The sequence below is a fragment of the Alexandromys fortis genome, unplaced genomic scaffold (genome assembly GCF_014885135.2).
Source record: "Alexandromys fortis isolate MF-2015 unplaced genomic scaffold, M_Fortis_MF-2015_v1.1 scaffold_26, whole genome shotgun sequence".
Lineage (NCBI taxonomy): Eukaryota > Metazoa > Chordata > Mammalia > Rodentia > Cricetidae > Alexandromys > Alexandromys fortis.
In genome coordinates, this window is record NW_026067894.1 from 14,220,722 (window position 1) to 14,245,749 (window position 25,028).

Genomic DNA, 25,028 nt, shown 5'->3' on the forward strand with positions numbered 1-25,028 from the left:
GCTGGTTAGCCTGTGTGCCTCCATGCTCCCTGCTGTAATGCTCATAGACTAACCCTCCTCTGAAACTAAGAAAGGCCACAATTAAATGCCTTCCTTTATAAATTGCCTTGGTCATGGTGTCTCTTCTCAGCAATAGAACAGTGACTGAAACAACACAGTATTAGGAATGCAAAATAAATAAATAAATAAAACCACATAGAGAAAGAATGAACATTTACCGCGTTATCATAGCAAGAGGAAGAATATTTTGTGCCACACACTTTGTAAGTTGTCCGTTTTTATACAATGGTTTAAAAATACTGACTCAAGAAGAAAAAATAATAAAGCCAGAATAGATTAATAACCAATAAATAAACTAAAGATAAAACTTCTCCACTCCCCAAAAGGCACTAGACTAGAAAGTTGTATAGGCAACCTTTGCTAACTCTTGGGGAAAATATCATTTTGCTTTATAAAACTGTTTCTAAGAACACACACAGAGAACACTATCAAACTCATGTTAGAAGTCTAGCATGAGGGCTGGAGAAACAGCTCAGTGGTTAAGAGCACTGGCTGCTCTTCCAGAGGACCCGAACACAATTCCCAGCACTCATATGGCAGCTTACACCTGTCTGTAACTCCAGTTCCAGGGCTTCTGACAGCCTCACACAGACATACATGAAGGCCAAATGCACATAAAATAAAATTTAAAAAAAAAAGTCTAGCATGAGCATAATATGTAAACTGAACAATAACTGAAACAAAATTATGACAGAAGCATAGTGGCACACACCTGTAATCCTAGCACTTGAGAGATAGAGGCAAGAAGGTCAGAGTTCGAGGCCAACCTGGGCTACAAGAAATTGTCTCTAAAAAACTTATGGGCCAATATTAAAAAATAATATAACAAGACTGATTTTTAAAACCACTTTCTAAGACAACCAGGCATGGTGGTGCAGGCTTTTAATTCCAGTACTCAGGAAGGCAGATGCAGGCAGGTATCTCTGAGTTTGAGGCCAGTCTGGTCTACAGAGTGAGTTCCAGGACAGCCAGGACTACACAAAGAAACCTTGTATCAAAAAAAAAAGAAAGAAAGAAAAGAAAAAAAGAAAGAAAGGGAAAGGAAAAAGAAGAAAAGAAAAGGAAGAAAGGAAGAAAGGAAGGAAGAAGAAATACTGCTAAAGCTCCATATATTCATTTTTAGTTTGGTCTTTAGCAAAAAAAGAAAAAAAAAAAAAAAAAGCCCTGATTGTGAGCTGTTTCCAGGGTTACAGACCATACTTCACAGCCTCCCTTGCAGCTAGGTGACTCCAAGTGATGCAGTTACAACAATGTCAGTGAAAGTGGTAAAATTTTCAGGAAGTCTCTTATAAAGAAAATAGCATCATTCTTCTCCCACCCTCCTTCCAACTGCTAAGAAAGTATAATTTCTGAACTCCAGATTTTTTGTATATGAAGCAATACACAAAGGTGGAAGAGCAGCAAATGAGAAGACGCTTAGGGTCCTGATACTATATTATCTATGTCAAAGATAGCTTTCTTTTTCTTTCCTTTTTTTTTGGTTTTTTGAGACAGGGTTTCTCTGTAGTTTTGTAGCCTGTCCTGGAACTAGCTCTTGTAGACCAGACTAGCCTCTAGGCCTCAAACTCACAGAGATCCACCTGCCTCTGCCTCCTGAGTGCTGGGATTAAAGGCGTGCGCCACCACCGCCCAGCTAAAGATAGCTTTCTTTAAGTGATTAAATATACTTGGTAATGACACTATTGAAGCCCCGTTAAAACCAAATTTAACCTAAGCACACAATAAAATCAAGCAGAGGTTATCCTAAGTCTGAAAGACTAGACCAACATGGAAAATTTATTCATTATATCACATTCCACGTGGAGAAGGAAAGTGTAAGATCATTTTAGCAGACTCCCAGCATTCAATCAAGTTCAACTCAGATATTATATTTTAAAAAATATAGATAAGGACGTAGCACAGTAGTAGAGCTCTTGCCTAGCTTGTACAAAGGCCTCAGGCTTGCGTACCAGCACCAGAAAAAAGGAGGTGGGGGATAGAGGATTTTCTCCCCCACCTCCCCCCCCCCAAGACAGGGATTTTCTGTGTAGCCTTGGCGGTCCCGGAACTCACTCTATAGGCCAGACTGGCCTCAAACTCAGAGATCTGCCTGCCTCTGTCTCCCGAGTGCTGAGATTAAAGGCCTGTGTCACCACCAAATGGCTTTCTTTCCTTCTTTCAATAATTATTTACTTTATTTCATGTTTATAAGGTTTACTTGAATGTGCCTGGTGGCCTCTGGGGTCAGAAGAGGGCATTGAAACTGGAGTTATAGACAGTTGACAACTGTCACATGAGTTCAGGGAATAGAACTTGGGTCCTCTGCAAAAACTGCCAGTGTTCTTAACACCTGAGCCATCTTTCCAGCCCAATGATTTTCATAAAAAAAAAAAAAAAAAAAAAAAAAAAAAAAAAAAAAAAAAACCTTAATAGAGTAGGAACAGAAGAGAATTCCTAAAGGGACAAAAACAAAAACTGTTACAAATGTCATCTTTAGAACGCTACCTTTGGGTCTGGAGAGATGGCTCAGTGATTAAGAGTCTGGATGCTCTTTCAGAGGACCCAGGTTCGATTCTCATCACCCATATGGAAGCCTACAACTATTTATAACTACAGTTCTAGGGATCTGACGCCCCCTTCTGGGTTCTAGGGGGTCCCACATGCATATGCTATGCAGATACACAAGCAGGCAAAACACCTAGACACATAAAATAAAAATAAATAAAGTGTATCTCAGGCCCAGTGAGAGATGCTCCAGCAGGCAAAGGCACTTCCTGTTGAGCTTGACATCTGATCTCTGGGACTCACAACATGGAAGAAGAGAACCAACTCTTGGAAGCTGTCCTCTGACTGCCGCACAGGTACTATGTGGCATGAGGGTACACATGCATACGCGCGCGCAAACACACACACACACATGTCAGGAATTTCATACATTATTATAATAAAAAAAATTAAAGCAACATCTTACTATGTACCCCTGCCTGATCTGGAACTCACTGTGTAGGTTAGGGTGGCCTTGAACTCACAAAGGTAGAATCTGCTTGCCTCTCTGCCTCCTAAGTGCTGGGATTAAAGACATGTATCATCCCATCCAGCAAAGAAAAAATAACATTTAAAATACAGATTTGAAAGAAAATATCTTCACTTGAAGAAATTAATTAACTATATAGAAAATCCATCACGATTATCAGATAACCTGAGACTTGATAAGGGCCCAGCAAGATTGCTGAATACGAAATCAATATCCAGAGCTTAAGAGTTCACATGCACGAGCCTCGGCCAATTATAAGTGCATTGGAGAGAAGCCTGCTGTAAGAGCCGGCAGAGTTCAAAACATCACCCACCACCCTCCTGCAGCCTGGGAATCACCTTGGTTCGCTTCGTTTCTACTATCTCGTCCCCTCAAACTCACTCTCTGTCTACTGCCAGGCACGACGTGGTGGCACACGCCTGTAATTACAGCGTTCGGGAATTGGAGGCAGGAAGATCAGGAGCTTGGGGTCAGCCTCAGCTATGTAAGTGAGCTCTAGGCCAGTTAGAGATATGTGCGACCCGATCTTTAAAAAAAAAAGAAAAAATCTCCATTCAGTACTTAATACTCTTTTGTAAACATAAATTAAAGCGAGTCACACTGTTCCTTTAACCTTTTAATAGCTACTCATTACGTATAATTAGAGCCCAGTTCTTTTAGCCTGTGCCCTGCACAACCTGGCCCCAGCATTCTCCAGCTCTCAGCACTGCCCATTCCCCCCATGCTGGCCATATGACCCTCCCCCCAGTTCCCAACATACACCTGAGTCTTTCCACCTCCCCACACGCTATCCTCTCCCCCAAATGTTTGTCCCCAACATCACCCCCATGTGCCCTTCATCTGCCTACTCTAAATCCACTTCATCCCCATCTTTATGTATTATACTGCTACACAGAACACTGTTCTTAATCATGGATTATTTATACAGTCTTGATTTCCCTCTAGCCCATAACTTCTATGAGGTAAAAAGTCTTATCTTTGACAGTTCCCAGAGCATTTGATACACAGCCCAGGAACTGTCTCATACCAAATGCTCAGTAATTATCGGCTGACTGACATCATCACTGAATGGCTGGGTGGTGGTGCGCTCATCAAAGGCCCACGGCAACACATTTGCAGGTCTCTGGCTTGTTTGAAGGAATGGAGGACTGCCCAGCAGCAGCGGCCTATCCACATGAGGAGTCAAAAAGCCTTCCCAGGGAACCAGTGAAGATTTGGGGGCTGGTTTAGGGAAAGCAGGAAGGAGGCTGGGAGCACCGAGCTGTAGCACCCATGACTCTTACTCCTTCTCTAATTCAAACCATGGTTTGCAAAGGAACTCTGCCACGCAGGACACTGTTCTGTAGTTGTCGTGGCCTCTTAAGGGTTTGGAGGACAGCAGCTGCAAGATAGGTCAGGTAACTGGGCAGCTTGGTCTCCTAGCATCTAAGGAGTACGGTGCTTCACAGAGTGGACAGAGACAGGGACTCCCCCAGGAACCCCAAGACTTGACTGCCTAGGCACTCAAACAAGGCTACTCCAGAGGTTCCCAGAGACGGCAATAACCCTGGGAGGATTGGAAGGCTCGGCAATGGTGCCCGGGGACAGCTATCAGGGGCTGCCACGCCGGCTCTCGCGTCACCCCCGCCACGGCTACAGCCTTAATGACTTCAATTACCATGAAAGCCCTCGGAGCCCTTGCCAAGAAGGTTCCCTGCCATCATCCTCAGACCCACCAGTCTGGTGTCATTGAAGCCTAGAGGACACACAGGGCCACCGTGGCACTGCCACCTGGTCATTAGTGAAAGTGTCTCCCTCCAGGCTTCCCAAAGCAGAGAGGACTCTTTCCAGGCCTCCCTCTGGGGCTCACAATGTTAATTCTTCAGCTGGAAATTAAGGAAGCAATGTTTCTGAGGCCACCTAATGCCAAAATAGTGGCTGCTGGCAATTCTAGTATCTCTGATTCACCCCTGATTCAGGCACATAATAGGTACCCCCTACTGGTTAAATGCTTGTGCGAGCCAAGTGAGGAGGAGTGTTATAACTGCCAGGGACCCACGAGAGGCAATCTTCCTGTTTGTTTCTTTTGAGCTCATACACTTGTACACCGCAGGATGTAACAAGGGACTGGCAGAATCCTGTTATCCCCTGCTAAAGAACAATTGCTGGAGGCCTGCTCAGCACCTACCGATAACCCCGCCACCACCACCACCACCACCACCACCACCCCTTTCCTTCCCCTGACCACTGCACCTCTCCTGCAGCCCCTGATCACCCGGACTGGTGGGAGTTCAAGCACCTCGGTGCAGAGTTATCGGCTACCGTGGCAACACCATCATGAACAACCGACTCCCCAGTAGAAGGGCCTGGGGAGAGAGTTTAGTGGGCAAGCACTTCTTAGACAAGCATTAGGACCTCAGCTTTATCCCCAGACGCCCCTGTGAAAAAGTCAGGTATGGTGGCATGCGCTTGTAATCCCAGCACTGGGAAAGCAGAGGCAGGAGGATCCCTGGGACTTGGCAGCCAGCCAGTCAAATCTAATTGGTGTGTACTAGGCCCTTGGGAAACCTTGTCTCAAGAAAACACGGGGGGGGGGGGGGGGATGTCTCAGTGGACAAAAGTTCTTGCCACAATAGCTTCACAATCTTAGTTTAATTCCCACAAATCACGGTGGAAGGTGAAAATCTTCAACGCTGGCACCACCACTTTCCCAGCCCCCAACACACTTTTCTTTAATTTAAAAAAAAAAAAAAAGGAGAAAAACTAAAATCGACCTCTGGCCTCCAAAAGAGGTACACACACACACACACACACACACACGCACAAGCCCACGCGCGCACATATCCACAAAGGTGTGGTCCCCTCCTGGAAGGCAGCATATGCAAGGATAGTAGACTAGCAAAGACGTTGCACTTTACACAGGCCTGGCTCCCCTTCATCCCCAAACCCCAAGGACACCTGAGAAACCCACACTGTGACCTACCTTTTGTCCTCTTCCACCTGAACGCCAATGGAGTGGAACTCTCTTCGGCTCCTGTTCTCGGTGTCCGAGTCTGAGATTGTCTCCACCTGAAGGCAGGATGGAGGCGTCATTGGCTGTGGCTAGCCAAGGAAACACTGGGCTCACAGAGGACTAGAACGGCCAGGAGTGGCTATGTGCCAAGCTGACTGGTTAAGTCCCAAACAAAAGAGAGTACAAGTATCAAGATGGAAGGCACTGGATGCTGCTCAGTGCTCAACACTCATCAAGAACATGGTACCAGGGAAACGGAGATGGGCTGTTTGGAGGCAGCCTCGATTCATCAATGACCAAGATGGGTCTACTTGCAGCTCAGGGCAAGTTGTTCGTTGGTTGGTTTGTTTGTTTAAAGGTCTGTATATGCAGAAATCCCTTTCGATCTCCGTCCATTTGTTCCCAACTACATTGGGTCAGAGCCTTGGATAGTTATTACTGCCAACCATACCTGCACCCCAATGGACGGCCGCCACTTCCGCTGCCGCGCCAGGCTCCTCAGCTCCTCCCGGCCGGGGATAGTCTTGATGATGAGTGTGGGGGGCTTGGGGCTGGCCCGGGGTGGCACCGGCGCCAACTCGAGGGTGCGTGCGCCCATGGCCGGGCCGTCCAGACCGTCCGCGGAGCTACAGCGCCGGGCTGGGCCCTCTGCTGCAGTGAAGCTCTCATGGGCAGAGTCAGTGCTGCTCTGGGCGGTGATGGAGATGCGGGGTGGGGCCTGGCTTCCCGTCGGGATGGGGGGCGGGGCCTTTCTGAAGTTGAAGGCTGCAAACAGGAACGCAGGATGCAGGATGGAGATGGTGGCCCAGCATCCCCAGACAGCTGCACCCACGTGGTACAGAGGACCTTACAGCCAACGACCACTTTCGGCCTAATCCTACCCAGAGAGAAGCGATCTACGCAATTGGCGTCCAGGGACCGACAGAGAGCATACTTACAGGAGCCGGGCCTCCCTGAGACAGAGGCAGGGGCAGCAAGGAGGGGTAGGCAGTCGTCGTCTTGAGAGCAGCCGGCCTGGATGGCCCGGAGGTAGCTGTGGCTCCGCATGCGGAAACAGCCGGGCAGGTCCAGGGCGTCCACGGCCTGGGACTCAAGCTCCCCAAACACGGACCCGCACACGGCCTCCAGCTGCTGGTTGAACTCCTCGCTGAGCTGGGAGAGGACCAGGGGTACCTTTATTGAGATGCTGGGCTAGGGTGGTATCAACTAGGAGCTTTGTTTTGGAGAACACCTAGGTCACAGAGGCCATGGCTCTGTGCGACTCTCCTCCATTAGGGGGCAGAAGGTTACCCAAGCCTACCTTGGGGCCACCCTGGTCCATTCTTCCTCTGAACACACAAACTCTGACCTACGCCTCCCTTCAGGAATGCTGCACACGAGACTCCAGGCCTCCACATTTGCCCCTCCACCTAGTCCCATCCCTCACCTTTCCCTTACTTGACCCTGGCAGAGCAGAGGGAAGCAGGAACTAATATTCACCCTCCTGGACAGCTTCTGGGTACAGAGCAGTCTTCTGGAGAAAACATGTTTTATTATGGTTTTGTTTTAGCCTCATGGTCACCCAGGCTGGCATCAGAACTCAGAGCAATCCTCCTGCTTCGGTCTCCCCAGTGTTGGGATCCTATGTGTTCATCACCATTCTTGGCTATGAACTGATTAAAAGCAACAGTGGAGACCTTTGCCAAAAGGCAGGTTGGGACCTGATGGGTAATGGAGCAGAGTTACCAACATTTGTAGGTTCTACACAGCTACTAACTATGGCCTCTCCCGGCTCTACACAGCTACTAACTATGGCCTCTCCCGGCTCTACACAGCTACTAACTATGGCCTCTCCCGGCTCTACACAGCTACTAACTATGGCCTCTCCCGGCTCTACACAGCTACTAACTATGGCCTCTCCCGGCTCTACACAGCTACTAACTATGGCCTCTCCCGGCTCTACACAGCTACTAAACTATGGCCTCGCCCGGCTCTACACAGCTACTAACTATGGCTCTCATTTAACCCTCTGGCCACTGCCCTGGCCTCACTTACGTCTATAGTACGGCACAGGTACAAAGCCCAAGCACCACTCTGCATGGATAATGAACTTGACTGTGGGCTTCCACTCAGCCAAAGCATGAAGATTCCTGCCACGGTGTGAACTCAAGATCTGCCACTTCCTAGAGGTGTGGCCTGGACATAAGAAAATCTGGGGGCTTCAGTTTGCTCCTCTATCTAATGGGAGTGCTAATGGCACTGGCTGAGGGCTACCGAGAGGGCTGACGTAGACACATAAGACATCTGGAGCGGATACTGGCACAGAGTGAGCCCTCGGGGGCATGCCGATATGCCGGGACTACCCGGTCAGCACAGGCCAGCGGCTCCTAAGAACTACAATGCTGCCATTACTGAGTCCAAGAGCAAACACCCTGCTGATGTTGTACAGAGGCCACTGGACGGAGTCATGGATGAGGTTCTCAAAAACACTCCAGGGAGGGGCTGGAGAGATGGCTCAGTGGTTAAGAGCATTGCCTGCTCTTCCAAAGGTCCCGAGTTCAATTCCCAGCAACCACATGGTGGCTCACAACCATCTGTAATGAGGTCGGGTGCCCTCTTCTGGCCTGCAGGCATACACACAGACAGAATATTGTATACATAATAAATAAATAAATAAAATAAAAAAAAAAACACTCCAGGGAGACTGTAACAGCAAGTACATTTTGTGACATCTCCCCCAGAAAGATTCAGGTCACCACAGTGATCTGCAGTCACAAACCTGAAAGAGTAGCACAGTCCCTGGGTAAAAGTACAGCTCAGTATTTCCCTAACCTGGCCTCCTCAGTGATGGGAGATTTCCCTAGACACTCTGCCCTGACTACAGCAGGCATCTCCAGCACCATCTACCAACAGGCAGATGAAGGCTCATCTGGCCCAAGGATGCCAATCTGGCAAGTAGTAAAACTGAACTGCAACCTTACTTCTTGGGTTCTCTGCAAAGCTGGTTGGTCATCAGAATCTCCTGGATTGTGGGACCTGCCCTCAAGCCACTCTCTGCTTCTGCTGCCTGGATATTCAGAACCAAACCTGCCGGTTTAGAACTACACTTGGTGGCACTCGTGTAGACCCAAGGAATGACACAGAACTATTTGGGCTTCTTCCTGTGACCTTCCCAAAGCAACTTCATTACCAGCATGCAGAAGTCCAGACACTACAGGTTCTAGATCCTGTAGCAGGTACATTCTCAGCAGCGGCTCTCCCATGATTCCTGTACCTGGCTCAGTCCTCCTTTCGAAAGCATCAAAGGCAGCTGGTGCCAGAGTCCCTCCAGAAACGCAGGAGCTACACCAACTGCTATTCCTGGGCTTGAGGCACTGCCCACTGAAACTATTCAGCCCCAAGAGTTCTGCCTAGAGCACAGGGGAGCTGAGCTAACCCTGGCATTCTGGATACTCTGGGCTCGAGTTGTTGGGGCCTCCAAGATGGAAGGAATCTCTGAAACTCCAATGCCCTGCATTTACCTCCAATCCGCTTCTGTGTAAAGCACCAGGCACACAGTAGATGCTCAATAAACACTGGCCACTATTATGAGCAGAAGCAAGAGTGTCTTGGGTCATATTGATAAGACCACTCAGAATGAGAGGCTTCTCTGTCCCAGGGGTTGCAAGGCCCTTCAAGTCCCACCCACTGATAAATATACTCTGAGTGAACTCCACCCAAAACAGAGGTAGAACAAGCAGTTCCCATCTTCCAATAGGACTGGCCAAGAGGTGACTCGGTCCCAACAAAGACAAGGAAACCACAGGCACATCTAGACTCCGAGGAACACGGTACACGAGCTGACCTATACCAATTATGATTATGAAATGATAACATTCTCTGTGAATACTGCTGTTACCCCTACATGGACTTGCACCCGACTTCTCCCAGAACCCACTTGCAGGAGAGCTAAAGGAGTCCTCTTGGGGAATGAGATCCTGAGTCTGACTTCAGCCTGAGTCAGCCTCACCAGCTGTTTCTAAGCATGCGAGACACAGAGAAGAAAATACTCGGGCTGGATCTAATTGGAAATTGAGCGTGCTGGAGTTGGTGGGGCCAGCTGGGGGCCAGGCAATATCCTGGACACCTGAAGGAGGTTACTCGCTTCGGCTCACCTTGGGAAAGGCCTCCACTTCAAAGCGGTTCGCGACACTGGGTGAAACATAGCGTTGTTTTATATGCATAGCTGAGCTCACAAGAAAGCGAGATCAGTCCCCAGGGGACGAATGCAAAGAGGAGCCTGGAAAATCAGAATATGAACTGTGTGTGCCAATGCTGCAAACAGCCTGGTGGAGGCGGAAGGCTGGGGGCAGGGGCTACCGGTCTCAGCACAGAGGTCTAAGTTTTAACACCCACTCTGGTGCCGGAGTGAGACTTGGGGCCCGTGTGAAGCCCAAATGAGAAGCAGAAATGAGAACCTTCATAAACCTTTGATGATAATGCAGACGAGGGGAAAAAATTGCTATCAGTCATCACCAGAGGCCCGCGACAGGGAAGCCAGTCTGCAGCTGAGACACCAGGGAAGGGAAAGGAGGCAAGTCCTCTAAGAAGCTGTGCACACAAACCGGTCTTCCCGTAGACTCAGGACCGCGTGTGCATGGGCTTGCATGGCCCAGATTAAAAATGAACACTGGGCACTCTTAGATCAGGACTATTCAAACAGAAACAGCCACAGAATGTATCCCAGGAGATCAGGCCTCACAGAAGCTGCTCTGGCCTTACCAAGAAGAAGCCACAGTGAAGACGAGGTAACTTTGTCTACATGTGCGATATCTCTGATAGAACCCTTCAGGGCACACACTGTACCCAGTATTAAACTATATTTACAGGTTTCTAATTTAAATGATAAAACTGGGTACGCATGGTGGTGAATGCTTGTAGTCCAAGCATCTCAGAGGTGGAGGCCAGAGGATCAAGAGTTCAAGGTCATGCTCCACTACGGTTCCTTTCTGTACCAGCCTGAGCTACATGAGAACCTGTCATATGAAAAGCAAATAAACAATAACAAAACCCCTGCAAAGTTAAAAAAAATATAAGCAAGAACAAAAAACTGGGGGAGTTCATAATAAAGATTTGAAAAGAACTCCAAGAAATTTCTTTAAAAAAAAAAAACTCAGTGAGCCAGGTGGTGGTAGCATACACCTTTAATCCCAGCTCTCGGGAGGCAGAGGCAGGTGGATCTCTGTGAGTTCCAGGCCAGCCTGGTCTACAAGAGCTAGTTCCTGAACAGACTCCAATGCTACAGAGAAACCCTGTCTTGAAAAACCAAAACAAAACAATCTCAGTGAAATTTAAAGCACAATCTATAAGTTAACAATAGAGGACATTTGAATAAAGAGATAATACCAAGCAGAGGGAGGGAACGTGAATGAAAGGTTGAGACCCATGGAGGGAAAGCCCCGGACACAACTAATGGGAGCTCCAGATGGAGACACGGGGACGGGTGGGGAAGGCAATGTTTTAAGAGACGACACTGACTAGGAGTTCCCTATACTTCCTCATGACTTCAGACCAAGAAGAATGAGAACAATAAATCCTCCTCCCCAGACAGCTCTAAAGATGGACATAGCTGTCAGAAACAACTGTTTTGTCACTCTGAGGACAGACCAAAGGCACACAAGAGGGTATGTACGTGTCGTGAAAATCACCAAGCTTTGGGTGAGAAGGCAGGACTCCGGTCCTGTGCCCATGCCCCAAGGCCCCAGCACTCCAGACACTGTGCTACAGGCGATCAAAACAGCTGTTGTGTTCCCACGGCCAGAGGCCCCTGAACTGAGCAGTATCAGGAACAGTGTGTAGAGCAGAAAGGCCAGCAGCAATGCTAGGCTCTGGGGCTAGCAACAGACTGCTATGTTTAAATTTTTTCTATTGGTGTTGTATGTACATAATGTGTATGCACATTTGTGCTGTGGCACGGGTGTGGGGATCAGAGGACAACCGTGCCCTCGGTTTTCTTTTTCCATCTTTATGTGGGCTCTGGGGGTTTTACTCCAGTCTCTAAGCTTGCACTTCAAGCACCGTTTGAGGCATCTCACTGGTCCTGGTCTGATCTCTTAAGGAGAATTCTGGGAATTCAGCAGAGAACCTGTACACCGTCCCCGCCATGTCCCTCAGCAGTGGAACGTGTGCACACGTGCAGGAAACACAAGAGCCCCTGGTAATGAATGAAAGCCAGAAAAGGCTTAAAAACAAACACAGGCTGAAAGAGGAAACCTCACTGGCTCAAGGATTTTGAGGACAACTTCTACCCAATGTTTGGCCAAAACGAGGCTATGCAGTAGACACTGGAGCCATCTCTAGGAAACAAGACTTAAAAAGCAAAAGCAAAAAAAAAAAAAAAAAAGGCGAAGACATCAGAGGCTGCGTGCTGCAGGAGAAGCAGACTTCACAGGTTTACTCCAGGAATTAACACAAATAAACAAAGCAGCAGCAATCTTTGGGAAGCAAAAATAAGAGCCCAGAATTGTCGCACCATATTACCTAAAACGCTCGGTATTCAACAAAATATTATGTCACACAAATAAAGAGAGCATAAACGGTCTCAAAATGTTGGGCTTATCGCACCCAAACTACAAAGAAGTTATTATAATAATCGTATTCTAAGAGCTACAGGAAGCCATGTTTAAAGACTGAGAGGCGAGCATGACAAGGACGATTTCACGGATAGAAGTCACAATAAACAAAGGGGAAGGAGGAGGAGGAGCTTAGTCAGGGTCTCCTGGGAGTACCCAGGCTAGCCTTACACTCACTATGTAGCCCAGGTTGACGCTGAACGCAACATTATCCTGTGTCGGCTTTCCAGAACTGTAGGCATGCACCATTATATCCAACCTAGATTTTTTTTTAAATTATTATGATGATTATTTTTAAATTATGCGTATATGTGCATTCAGGTGTCGTCAGAGGCCAGCAGAAAGCACTGGGTTCCCTGGGGCACTATAATTACAGTATGATGAGAGACCTAAGAACCAAACTTGGGTCCTCTGCAGGAGCAATTGCTCCATTAAGTGCCGAGCCATCTCTCTGGGCCCTTGTTATTACTAACTTGTCTTAAAAGAAGAAACAAATGGGGGAGCCAGTGAGACGGCTCAGGAGGTGAAGGCGCTTGTCAGGCAAGCCTGCCTGCTACCTACCTTCCCACCCTGGAACCCACATCAAGGTGAAAGGAGAGAACCAACTCCATAAAAGCTTCCCTCTGACCTGCACATGTGCACTGTGACATGTGTGTACACCAAAGTACACACCATACATACACATATACATCACACACACACACATTAAGAAAATTAAAATCGCACACACAAATTAAGAAAAGAAAAAAAAATATGCATTCAAGAGCTGAAAAGTTCAATAACTGAAATGAAGAATTCCATTGAGAGGTTTAATATAGGACACGGTCGGCACACCTGAAGACAAAAACAACAGATTGTCCAATCCAAAGAGTAGAGAGGAAGACACTACGGAATAGAATGAGCAAAGCCTCAGAGACGCACAGGGCAACAGTGAGCATGGATGCCCCTAAATAGGCTAAATTACATCAACCAGCCAGAGCTTTCTACCAACAGTCCCTGGAATAACTAAAGAACACACTTTCGGAGGAAGGACTTCATCTAGGAAGCGAGAATGGCACGGAAAAGGGCAGGCGACAGGAGCATATACACCTTAGGAGTAATAGTGTAAAAACAACCAAGGCCCAGGAGTCCGCTCAGTCAGCAGAGTGCCTTCCTAACATGCATGAAACCCAGGGCTTGATCCACAGGACTGCATAAAACCAACCCTACAGATCTGTCACCCAGCGCTCAAGAGGCAGAAGCAGGAGGATCAGAAGTTCAAGATCATCCTCAGCTACAAAGTGAATTTGAAACCAGCCTGAGCTATTTGAGACCCTCATGCGGCTCCTCGAAAGGTGAAAATCAAATGTCACATGCCCTCCCCCAACAAACACCCTCAAAATGGACCATATACCTACAATAGAATGCAGGAGACATTAATTTTGCTGTGATCTTGGATTAAGCAAAGATTCCACTTAATATTAAAACAAATTTTCTGAAAAAAAATAGAAAATTTCGTAAAATATATCTCCATTAAATTTAATGTGATTTATCAGGGCCTGGTGGTGCAGGACTGTGATACCACTGCTCGAGAGGCTGAGGGAGGAGGATAGGAACTTCAAGACCTACTTAGAAAGACAGGAGGCAGAGGCAGGCAGATTTCTGTGAGTGCAAAGCCAGAATGGTCTATAAAGCTAGTTCTAGGACATCCAGGATTTCACAGAGAAACCCGGTCTCAAAACAACAAGCAACAACAATGACAAAAAAAAAATCATTTATTAAAAAAAAAAGTTAAAAGATCTGGGGGGCTGACAATGGCTCAGCAGGTGAAGGACTTGAGTTCAGTCTCTGGAAAGAACTGACTCCCGTAAATTGTCCTCTGACCTCCACATGCACACACGGAAAGACAGGGACACATACACATCACACTAAAATAAAAATATAATCTAAAGCAAGCCGGGCGGTGGTGGTACACGCCTTTAATCCCAGTACTAGGGAGGCAGAGGCAGGGGGATCTCTAGGAGCTCGAGGCCAGCCTGGTCTACAAGAGCTAGTTCCGGGACAGGCACCAAAGTTACAGAGAAACCCTGTCTCGAAAAAAAAAAAAATATATATATATATATATATATATACATATACATATATATATATATATATAATCTAAAAAGTAAAAACAAAAGAATTCTGGGGCTATAACTCAACAGTACAGCACGCTCCAGCACGTGTAAGGCCCTGGTACTGAAAGAGAGAGAGAGAGAGAGACAGAGACAGAGAGAGAGAGAGAGAGAGAGAGAGATTGAGATTGAGTGTGCACACTGTGAGGTGGCCCAGCAGGTAAAGGTGATTGCCACCACCAAGTCTGATGACCTCAGCACCCACATAGTGGAAAGAGAGAACAGACTCTCCCAAGCTATCCTCTGGCCTCCACGTGTGTGCCGTAGTGCACACGCAGGTAAAGACACACAACAAACAAATAGTAAGTGAATACATGTAAAGAGAATGACGACAACTCACTAAAATGCCTTTTCTTTAACCAAGATGAAAACCCAAGTCCCTCAACAGAGGAAAGCACCGCAGCTGACCTATTAACACTACGCTTTCAGCATCTAGAATTTCAGGAAAATAATGTTTTCATGTGGGCATTGGGGAGAGAACCCGGGGCCTCATTTATGCTGGGCCGGTATTCCGTCACAGAGCTAGAACCACTCTCCTGTCCCCAAATGAATTTCTATTGCTTAAAAAAGAAAAGGACGAGGTCATCAAAATTAAAGTCCCCTCAGGACTCTGCATTATTCAGAGAGAGAGTAGCAAACCTTGTCGGCTTCAGACTAAGTCAAGTCTGCACATTAAAATTACAGGAGTAACCATAAAGAATAAAACGGAATATGTAACTGTCAAACCAGCGTGGGATTTTGCAGAGAGAAGAATAAAGCAAACTCAATCAATCCAAAGACAGCAGCAAAGGAACAGAAAAGCGCCAACTTCTGCTAGGTGTGCTGACATAAACCTGTCATCAGTGCTCACGAGGCTGAGGCAGGAGGATGGTCACAAGTTCAAAGCCAGCCTGGGCTACACAGCAATGATAAGCCAGCCTGTGTTACATAGTGAGAACCTATCATAACACAAATGAAAGACAGACCAACAGACAGACATAAGGAAAAGAAGAAAAGCATCATATAAAGCTGGAGAGAACGAGACAAGATGGCTCAGCTGGTGACGGTGCTTGCCACCAAGCCTGACAACGAAAGTTTAATCTCTGGGATCCACATGGTGAAAGAACCAGTTCTTCCTCCATGTCATCTGACCTCCACACATGCGCCCCAGCATGCACTCCCATACCCCAGCAGAATAAATGGAAGGCTCTCAAAGTAAGATGATAGAAATAAATGCAAGCCTATCAGCAATCACAATAAATATAAATGTACAAAACTCTCAGGCAATTACCGAATGGATGTAAGAGCAAATCTATTTAAAAAGACCTACCTGAAACATATGGGAGAAAACGCTTTAAAGCCAAAGACGGAAAGGGATGTGCAAGGCAAATACTAAAGAGAAAAAGCCACCCAGGAGGAAAAGCATCATTAGAGATAAGAGGGCAGCATCTCTGGTGCTTTAAGCCTCTCCCTCCTCTTCTGTAAAGCAAAGGCTCGAAGTCACACCTCCAGGAGAAACATGCCAAGTATATACACTGTTAGATAATGTAAAGTGGGAGGAAGAGAGAGGGGAGGAGGAAGGCGAGGAATAGGAAATGTTTGGAAGGTTTAGATTCAAATTTCAGAACAGTTGGAGATCTGAATAAAAGAAAGTAAAGAAAGGTTTCCTAGGATCGTCTGGGAAGGAAGACATCTAGGCAGGAACAAAGGCTTAAGTCCCAAGGCTGGCATCGAACACCCGTGTCTGGGGAGCAGGCGGGGGGGTAGTGTGGTGGAGGAAGGGAAGGGAGCGTGCTGGAAGATGGACAGGAGTTAACACCAGCCGGCTCATACAGGGCTCTGTAAGCTGCACTAAAGCCCCGGGCGGCTACTCTGAGCAAGGCGAGGGCTCTGAGTGGGAAGGTAAATAGCTGTCGTTATATTTTTAAATAATTATTCTGGCTACACTGACAGAGAATGAGCTGGAGTCAAGACCAACAAGAAGGCAGTGCGACAGCCCTGACCAAGACGAGGGGGAGAGGGAGGGACGGGGGACGACTTGCAGTGAAGTTGGTACAGGGTGGATGGGGCCAGAAATACCGTGAACAGGATTGGCTGAAGGACCGAAGGAGACAGCATATGTAACAGAGAGAACAGTCTGACTCCATGGATTGCGGGTATAACCCTGTGATGGCATGTGTGCTCAACAAGAGAAAGGCTCTGAGTTCAATCACAGCTCTGGAAGGAAGGAATAGAGGGAAATAGGGAGGGAGGGAAGGAAGAAGGAAGGGAAGGAGGGAGAGAGGAAAGAAAGACCAAAAAAGACTGACTTCAGACTTTCAGACCATAAAGTCCTAGAAAAACAAGCCTGCCATTATCTGAAAAGGAGATGACAGTGGATGGAGCATAGCTCTGAGGAGGAGGAGAACTGGGGGTGTCTGTAGCAGCCATCCAAGAGTGTTCCAGTACACGGTTCCATGCACACGCCTGGTCTCTCAGGGAGGCTTCTGGAGCTATGCATCTGGGAGTCAACAGGCTCTCAGTAATACTCAAAGCTACAAGCCTGGATGAGGTCACCTACAGACTGGGCGCTGAAAGCGGAGCAGGGACAGAGCCCCAGAAAACTCCAGTGGTGACATCCTGAGACGCAGATTGAGAATTAGCCTTCGTCAGGGGGAGGGGAAGGGGGCGTGGCACCCAAAAAGCCACCAGAGAAAAGTGTCCCAGGAAGAAGGGTCGTGGACTATGTTAGATGTCACTGATCGTCAAGGAACACGAAGACTGGGTATTAACTAGTGCACTGGGAGCAGAGGCTGGCTTGATGCAGAGAGACAGCTGTGCCAAATCGGAATCCGACTGAGGAAACGGAACAAAGGAAGGGGTTCTGAGAGGCTGCCGAGGCTCACAATAGGAGCCGATGGACGGTCTTCTGCATGGCTTTTTGCATTTCTCTCTCCACACCCCCCCCCCCCAGCAAACAGTAAAAATAGCTAACCTTTACTGAGCACTGGCTATGTGCCAAGAGCGCTATTATGATGCCTATTTTGAAAGAGGGAAGGAAGGGGCTCAAAAGTCATGTAACTTGCCCCAGGTCACTCGGCTGGTAAGTAGTACAGCCTCCATTCAACCCTATCCCCTACATTCAAATATCAGCTACCACGGCCTCCATTTCATGAAAAAGAAGGCCCACGCTTTATAGAAACCACTTTATTCTTTTTGAGAGAGAGTTTCCTGGACCCCAGAATGGCCTCCAACTCACTGGGTAACTGAGGATGACCTTAAACTATCGATCTGTCTGCGGAGACAGGCATGGGCCACCACACGCAGTTTTATGCAGCACGGGGATCGAACCCAGGACTTGGTGCATGCTAGGCAAGCCCTTTGATAACTGAGCAACATCGCCAGCCTGGGAACTCAGTTTTATAAAACATCAGTTTGGAGCCAGTACTTCACATTTGAATGATGTTTTCTGCTGAATTTCCACAAATCCCCTGAGAGTTATCTTATACTAACACCGTCCTTTGTCCTTTGGTTTTGTTTGAGATTAGAGTCTTACTAGTAGCCAGGGTTGGCCTTGAACTCACGATCCAAGATTACAAGAGTGCTGGGATTACAAGCGTGTGCCAGTATTTCTAGTTTGCTCTTACCATCCCAAAGACCAGAAACAGAGGCGTTGAAAGGGAAGGTAGTCCAAGGGAATGGAGGTCGTGGCGGCAGAACTTAGACCCAGACAGCCTGGGAGACTTCAGCTCTGCCCCTGTCTTGTCTGTACCTTTCACTTATGAGTCTGGTGCTGTCAGGCCTGAAGAGGGCCCGAGAGCCAGAGAAATGATGCTGTCCTTTCCCGCACACTCACCACTTTGACCACACTTGGTGGGTTCTTGGGGATCCCCAAGAAGCTCTCAAAGTCATAGGCAGTTTCAAGGTTTCCCTAGAACCAGGCTTGCTTTCCTTCCAAGGACAGACTGACATCGCAGTGTAGACAGAACACAGAGCTGACTTCCCTTTCTTACCCTTCCCTCTGAATAGACAGGGCTACCCCCTACCTGTCCAGTGGTGAGGGAACGGCTGTAGCCAGGGATGGAACTCCGGGGATGGATCCGGGGTGGGACACAGCAGCTGCAAAGAGCAGATGCCAGAGTCAGAATGGGAGTGTGCTGGGGAGAGGGGTGTGATAATATTAGAGCCTCTGACTAGGTTCTGTACCTCTTAACAACCCCCCCAACAAAAAGACTCCCCAGGAGACTTAGGGTAAAAGGTCTCTTCCCCCCCCCCAACAGAAACACTAAGACAGAGACGGACTCCACCCCCATATGGAGCAGAGCAAGCTGGTCTGTTGAACCCTAAGCAGGGCTACCCATGCAAAACCCACGACATACAGTTCCCGCAGGAACTCAGAATCATCTCCAACACCCCCGCCCCCACCGTCCTTACTTGATCCTGGCTGTGTCCACGCTGGAAGAGCGGCGGGAGGCAAAGCGTCGGGCGAGTGCTTTGGGAGATGTCTTGGGGCTACCGTCTGAGTCTCCGCTCTCCTCATCCCCCATGGCTTTGATATAGCTGCCGCTCCGCATCCTGCGACAGGGGATCTCCCCATCCTTGCCACCCGTGGGGTAACCCCCCCAGTCATCTTGCGGCACCTGAAAGGACAAGGGCCTCTACCTCTCAGACAAGTCATCCTCCAGCTCAGAGGAGAGGGTGTTCTTCCTCCCACCGCCAGCAAGAGGCGCTCCGTCCTGCTGGGGGAACAAGTTACACTGGAGAGTATCACGAAGGACCTAGATGGGATGTCTTAGGGTGTTCCTCTCCCTTGTGGGAGTTGTCACGTCATCCTCCAGAGACCTTTTAGCCACTCAGCAGAAGGTCAGCTAAAGAGCCTATGAGTGACAGATCGGATGCCAAGACGTCGAAGCCCGGAGGCCTGAGTGACCTGTCAATCATCTCCCCCTATGTCCAGCATCACCTGACCTAGGTCACCTTTCGCCTCTCCTCTTCATCCTGTTAACATGTTTCTGCTCCCTATCCTCTGACTCTCTCCCAGCCCTCCGGGAACTACAGAGGGTATTAGGCAGGGGGAGTCTAGGCACTTTCCGCGGTCTAGACCGAGGCTACATGGTCAGGAGGTCAGGGCCCAGGCAGAAGCTCAAGTGGCAGGAGGGAAGCTAATTAGGCGGCTGAGGCTGTTATGCAGGCAAGGGATGATGCGGCCTAAATGAAGACAATGAGAATAAGGGGGAGAGGAGGAGAGGAGGGCGCTGTAGAGGTGGCGAGAGCATCAGTGAGCCTGATTAGCGGGGGAAGGAAGAGGAGCCGAGAGGAGCCCACGATGGCTGAGAAGGGTGCCGGCTAAGGACCTGGGCGTGGGGGTACTGTCCTCCTCTGAGCCGCAGAACTCATTTGGGACAAAGGGGTGACGGGTTCAGTGTTGAGTACCCTGAGTCTGGCCTAGAACTGAGGTGCTTGTTATGCTTAGTCTTGGGGTTTGCTGGGGGGAGGTGGGCTAGAGGCAGACACGCAGAGAGCAAGGGTGGCAGCCAGATGCCCAGGAGTAAAGGAGACCCCTTGGGGGTAGGGGGGGGGCTGCGGATAGACCCACTGGCATTTTAAAAAGGACTGCAAAGAAAAGAAAGGGGGACCGTGACATCACCCGAGAAGGAGTGGGCAGAGGGGTAGGAGGGAGTCAGGAGAATGCCATGTCACAGAAACGAGACATTTCGGGAAGAAAAGGAGTCAATTGTGTCAAATGCCACAGTGCTCTCCGAGGTGAGTAACTTGTGCTCTGGAGTTAGGAGACCCGGTGCAAAGGCTTGCCCTGGCGCTTGCTAGCTAGGTGAACTTGAGCTAAGCTAATTATAAGCGCCAAGTATCAGTTTCCCGGTCGGTAAATTGGGAAAAGTAATTATACCTGCATCAGAACGGTTGGTGGGAAGGATAAACAAGCAACAGAGAACGCCCAGCACACGGGAACCACTCAGTAAATGGTGGCTATTATTATAGGCATTGAAGGCACTGTTGGGCGCTGCGGTCCAAAGACCACTGGTGACCGCGGCCCAGGGCACTTTCAAGGGCAGGGTGTGGAAATCTGACTGCGCTGGAAACTGAAGGGAAGCGAGGAGAGAAATCTACACTCCACGGACTGTAGACAGGGATGACAGGACGTGGTAGGGGGCGAGGGTCTGGAGAAATGTCTCAGGATAAAAGCAGCTGTGGGTGCATTTTCAAGAGAGCCAGTCAAGAACGTCTCTAACAACAGGGGCAGCAGAGGGGTGAAGGGGCTGAGGAGCCCTGGTGGAGGAGGGAGGGACCAACCCGGCATGGGTTGGAGTCCATGATGGTGACCTAGGCTGTGAAGATGAGATATAAGGAGAGACGGCTGGGGAGGCAGCAGGGACATAAAGCATAGGGTAGACGGAAGCGGTTAAACAGGGCGGGTCTGGAGGCTCCAAGAGGAGCAAGGCTGAGCGAGGGGGGACTCACGGGAAGGCTGAAGGTGCAGGGTGATACTCATGGCTCATGGCTCACTGAGCGGCCAGAGCTCCATCAGAAGGAAGATGGGAGCAGAAAAGAAATGAATGAAGCTCTGAGGGGGAAGCGGGGATCCAGAAAAGACTCAGAGTATCCAGTGAGAGAAACCGGGCTCTGTTAAAGGGGCAGGAAGCTGGGTGTGGCAATGTATTACTGCTCACTGTAGGTGGAGGCAGATGGAGACAACTCGGGCTAGACAGTCAGTTGGAGGCCACCCTGGGATACATGAGACCCTATCTTAAAAAGAAAAAAGAAAAAAAGAGGAGGTACTATCCCAGTGAAGACACCAGGTCAGGTCTCACAGTCAGAGAGCCACCTCCCCCATCCCCCACTTCTGTGCCAGGAAAGCATAGGCTGTTTTGGAAAGGTCCACGCAGCCTTCAGTTCACCCACAAATGGGCTCAAGCCCCCACCCGAGCCCCATCCTGTTAGGATGCTCTGGAACCCCAGGCTCTGAGTGCCATCCCCGCCCCCATCCTCTACAGAGAGGAGTGGCGGGAGGCCAGCGAATGGGACAGCCAGGGCGCGCACCGCCACACTGCAGCGCTCCCACTCCGGCCACTGCGGAGCTCCTTGCTCCTCCGCAGGACACTGTGAGGAGCATGTTAAAAAGGAAGCCCCCAGGGAGGTCAGGACAACCCCGGAGCAGCGGCAGGGAGCAGCAAAAAACGGTAGCCAGGTCTGGTGCCGGGGGAGGAGGGGCACCTGCCACCCAGGAGGGAGCAGTCTGAAGCTGACCCACACAGCTCAGATCCCAGATGTCTAGTCCTGTTTTTCCTATGGTCCAGTCTGCTCTCTTGGGCTTCCATGAGATTCCCCCAGGAGGGTACTAACGTGAGTACAACCGACAGGCAAGGCCAACGTCACCCCAAAGGCTCACGCAAGCTCACCTCTCCATGCCTTCCGACACGCTGGAGGATCTTTCTGGAACACCTTCGATCTGCACTTGACTAACTCCAGCTCCTTACAGAGATTCAGCTCTGGAGCCATTCTGCACAGAAGCTTCTCCCAGCCGGCCCTAGCCACCACCCACAGGTGAGCAAGGAGCCTTCTCTGTGTTCCCACAAGACCCAGGATTCTCTTCTGTCACACAGCTTACCATCTGCTCCCTGGGCTACTTGTGAGCTCTCGGGCAGCAGGGACCCTGATCACTGTATCATGAACGAATGTGGATTAACAACCTAGGAGAAATGCGGACTTTGGAAATACCCTTAAGTTTGCCAGATCGCCAAAACTTGTACCGATTTTTCCTCCAAAAGTGAAAGGAACAATAACAAAATCAGTATGTCTTGGCTGAAGGTAAAACAAAAGCCCCAGAAAAGGGGTCAGAGCTCCTAGCCTTGGCAAAGGGACCACAAGGTTGTATGGGAGAACTCCACAGCCACCACTGTGCCCTGCCTGTAAGGACAACAGGATTCACTCCTTTGTGTCACCAGCCTTGGAAAACCCCCAACATGCATGCCTCCAGGCTCCGCCATCATTTCCTGGACTGTCCCACCACACCATAGCCCAGAATGACAGCTCCCAGGAGAGGCGTGTTCTGGAATCTCATCTTCACATTCCAATAACTGGACCAACTGGATTTGAGTATAAAAGGTCTAGGGAAGGGCTCGGGGCAGGATGAACTTCTCTCCAGCTGCCAAGCTCCAAGGCAGTACTCTAGGTAATGCCATTCTGCCCCATCCGCTGCCTTAACCTCACGTTGCCTTCAACAACAGAAGACAGAGGTCAGCGCATCTTGTCCTAATCAGAAGGTCAAGACGTCTTCCTGCTCTTGGCATTCATGGTCAACTTAGAGCAGTCCCATCTTTGTACAAATGAATAAAGTAAAGCCCCAAAGGGGACCCAAGGTATGAGAGAGGCAGAGCCTCCTGCCTTCAAGACCTCCAAGTACAGGGACAGCTGGATTCCACCCCGCCATGTTCACTGTTCCCCAGTGGACCAGACTGGTGAGGACTCAGAACATGGTTCCCCGCCCCACCAAACCTCACCTGCAGATAGTGATAAGTCCTGGCTTTGGCCTTGGTCTCTGGACCCAGGAGCCCCTTGCCTGGCCCGGCCCCTGGGTATCCGTCCCGGCCCTGGTTGACCATCATGGTATGCCAGGCACTTCGCTTGACCGACTGTCCATCCAGTGACATGGACATGCCAGTGCATGCAAGGCAGCGGCCTTCTGACCCGCCCGAACGGCCCTTGAAGCTCAAGTCCCGGTAGGACCCGTCTGGAGCGTCCAGGCAGAAGGGACCCCCAGGCTCTCCAGGGGGCCTCCCACCCGCCAGAAAGCCACTGTCACTGTCCAAATTGTCATCAGAGCTCCACCAGCCTGTGGCCTTGGTCTGGTGGCGCCCATCCCCCTTGCGGTCCTTGCTCTTGCTCCGTTTGCCATGCCGGGACTGGTGGTGATGGTGATGGTGGTGGTGATGGTGGTGGTGAGAGGTGTGAGGACCTCCAGAGCCTGGGCCAGGGTAGCTGTCTCCCCCAGAGCCACCTCTTCCCTCGGCCTTGGGCCCATTGTAGTCTCGCTTCCCGGGTGCCTCCAGAGAGTGGGACTTGGCAAAGAGCTTCTGCACAGAGTGAACCAGGTGCCGGATGCGGCTAGGACTCTCGCTGCGAGCCTCAGGGGCAGGGCCAGATCCAGGTCCAGGCCCAGGCCCTGCTGGACCTCGCTGGTATGGGAGTGTGTGGAAGCCATCTTGTTGAACTGGTAACTGCTTTTCAAACTGATCCAGGAGTGTGGGAGGCAGGCGGGTGGCACCCTTGCCCTGTGGGTGGCCCACACAGTCTTCACAGGTGTCGAAGGGGCCCTGGCCGGGGTACATCCTGGGGAAGGTACTGCTGCCTCCCCCAGGCCCCACCCCCCCTGGGCCTCCCTCAGGACCTACAGATGATGGGCCCTCACTCAGGCTCAGGGGCCCTTCTGGAGAAAGGTGTCCCAGGCCAGCTCTTGGAGCACAGAAGCGGGGCTCGGTGGAGAAGGCCTCCCTGGAGCCCAGCAGGTACGGGGCCCTGGCAGCTGGGCCCACGTCCATATGCTGCTGGTCAGCAAAGCGGGCTGGGCGGGGATGGCTGCCTCGGTCGCCATGGTAACCCCTCATGGCCTCAGCAAAGGCTCTTCATATTGTTGGGGGCCAGGCCCCAGGAACCTCCTGAGAAAATAGGGAGAAAAAGGATTTGGACTGAACAACAGGCCACTTCACCTAAAATCCTCTTTCACTAGGCACCGTGGCATCCCTGGTGGTAGTGCATACCAATTTATTGTGATTAATTATACTGTCTCTCCACACAGGGACTGAAAAGTCCTTAAAACAGTCATAACAGACAAAGAGACAAGGGCGCAAAATAATCCCATCATTCATCAGTGCTGCAAATTTGATAAATACTTATTCACGAGAGGGAATGCTTTCAGCCAAATGGGCTTTTAAATATCCTTAGATTATCAAAAACAAAAGGAGACCCAAGCAGACATACAACAGAGTCAAAGAAACCCATCATTAGGTGAACTGGCTTTTAACACGCTAAGCTGTAGCAAATTGATCCACAGCCATCCCTCTGCCCCAACGCTATCCCACAACCCTCTACTGCCGATGTCAGGCCTTGGAGACAGAGCACCATGATGGAAGACGACACTAACTTCAAGTCACAGCTCCATGCCACTCCCTAACACCCCTCCCCCTCCACATCGACTTCCCCGCATTTGACTGCAGCATCCTCCCCACCCCTTGGGAATTCCACAGGCA

General features: G+C 49.6%; 1 protein-coding gene across 1 annotated transcript in view; it reads right to left on the reverse strand.

The window, feature by feature from the left end:
* Dlgap3 (DLG associated protein 3) overlaps positions 1-24,386 on the reverse strand; it is a 38,671-nt gene extending 14,285 nt beyond the window's left edge. The window contains exons 1-6 of the mRNA XM_050153299.1: positions 23,283-24,386; positions 19,201-19,406; positions 18,813-18,885; positions 7,004-7,217; positions 6,517-6,830; positions 6,036-6,121 (exon numbers count right to left, since the gene is read on the reverse strand). Of these exons, the coding sequence (XP_050009256.1) occupies positions 6,036-6,121; positions 6,517-6,830; positions 7,004-7,217; positions 18,813-18,885; positions 19,201-19,406; positions 23,283-24,386 (1,997 nt within the window). The remainder of the gene's footprint in view (positions 1-6,035; positions 6,122-6,516; positions 6,831-7,003; positions 7,218-18,812; positions 18,886-19,200; positions 19,407-23,282) is intronic.
* Between the last annotated feature and the right edge of the window lie 642 nt (positions 24,387-25,028).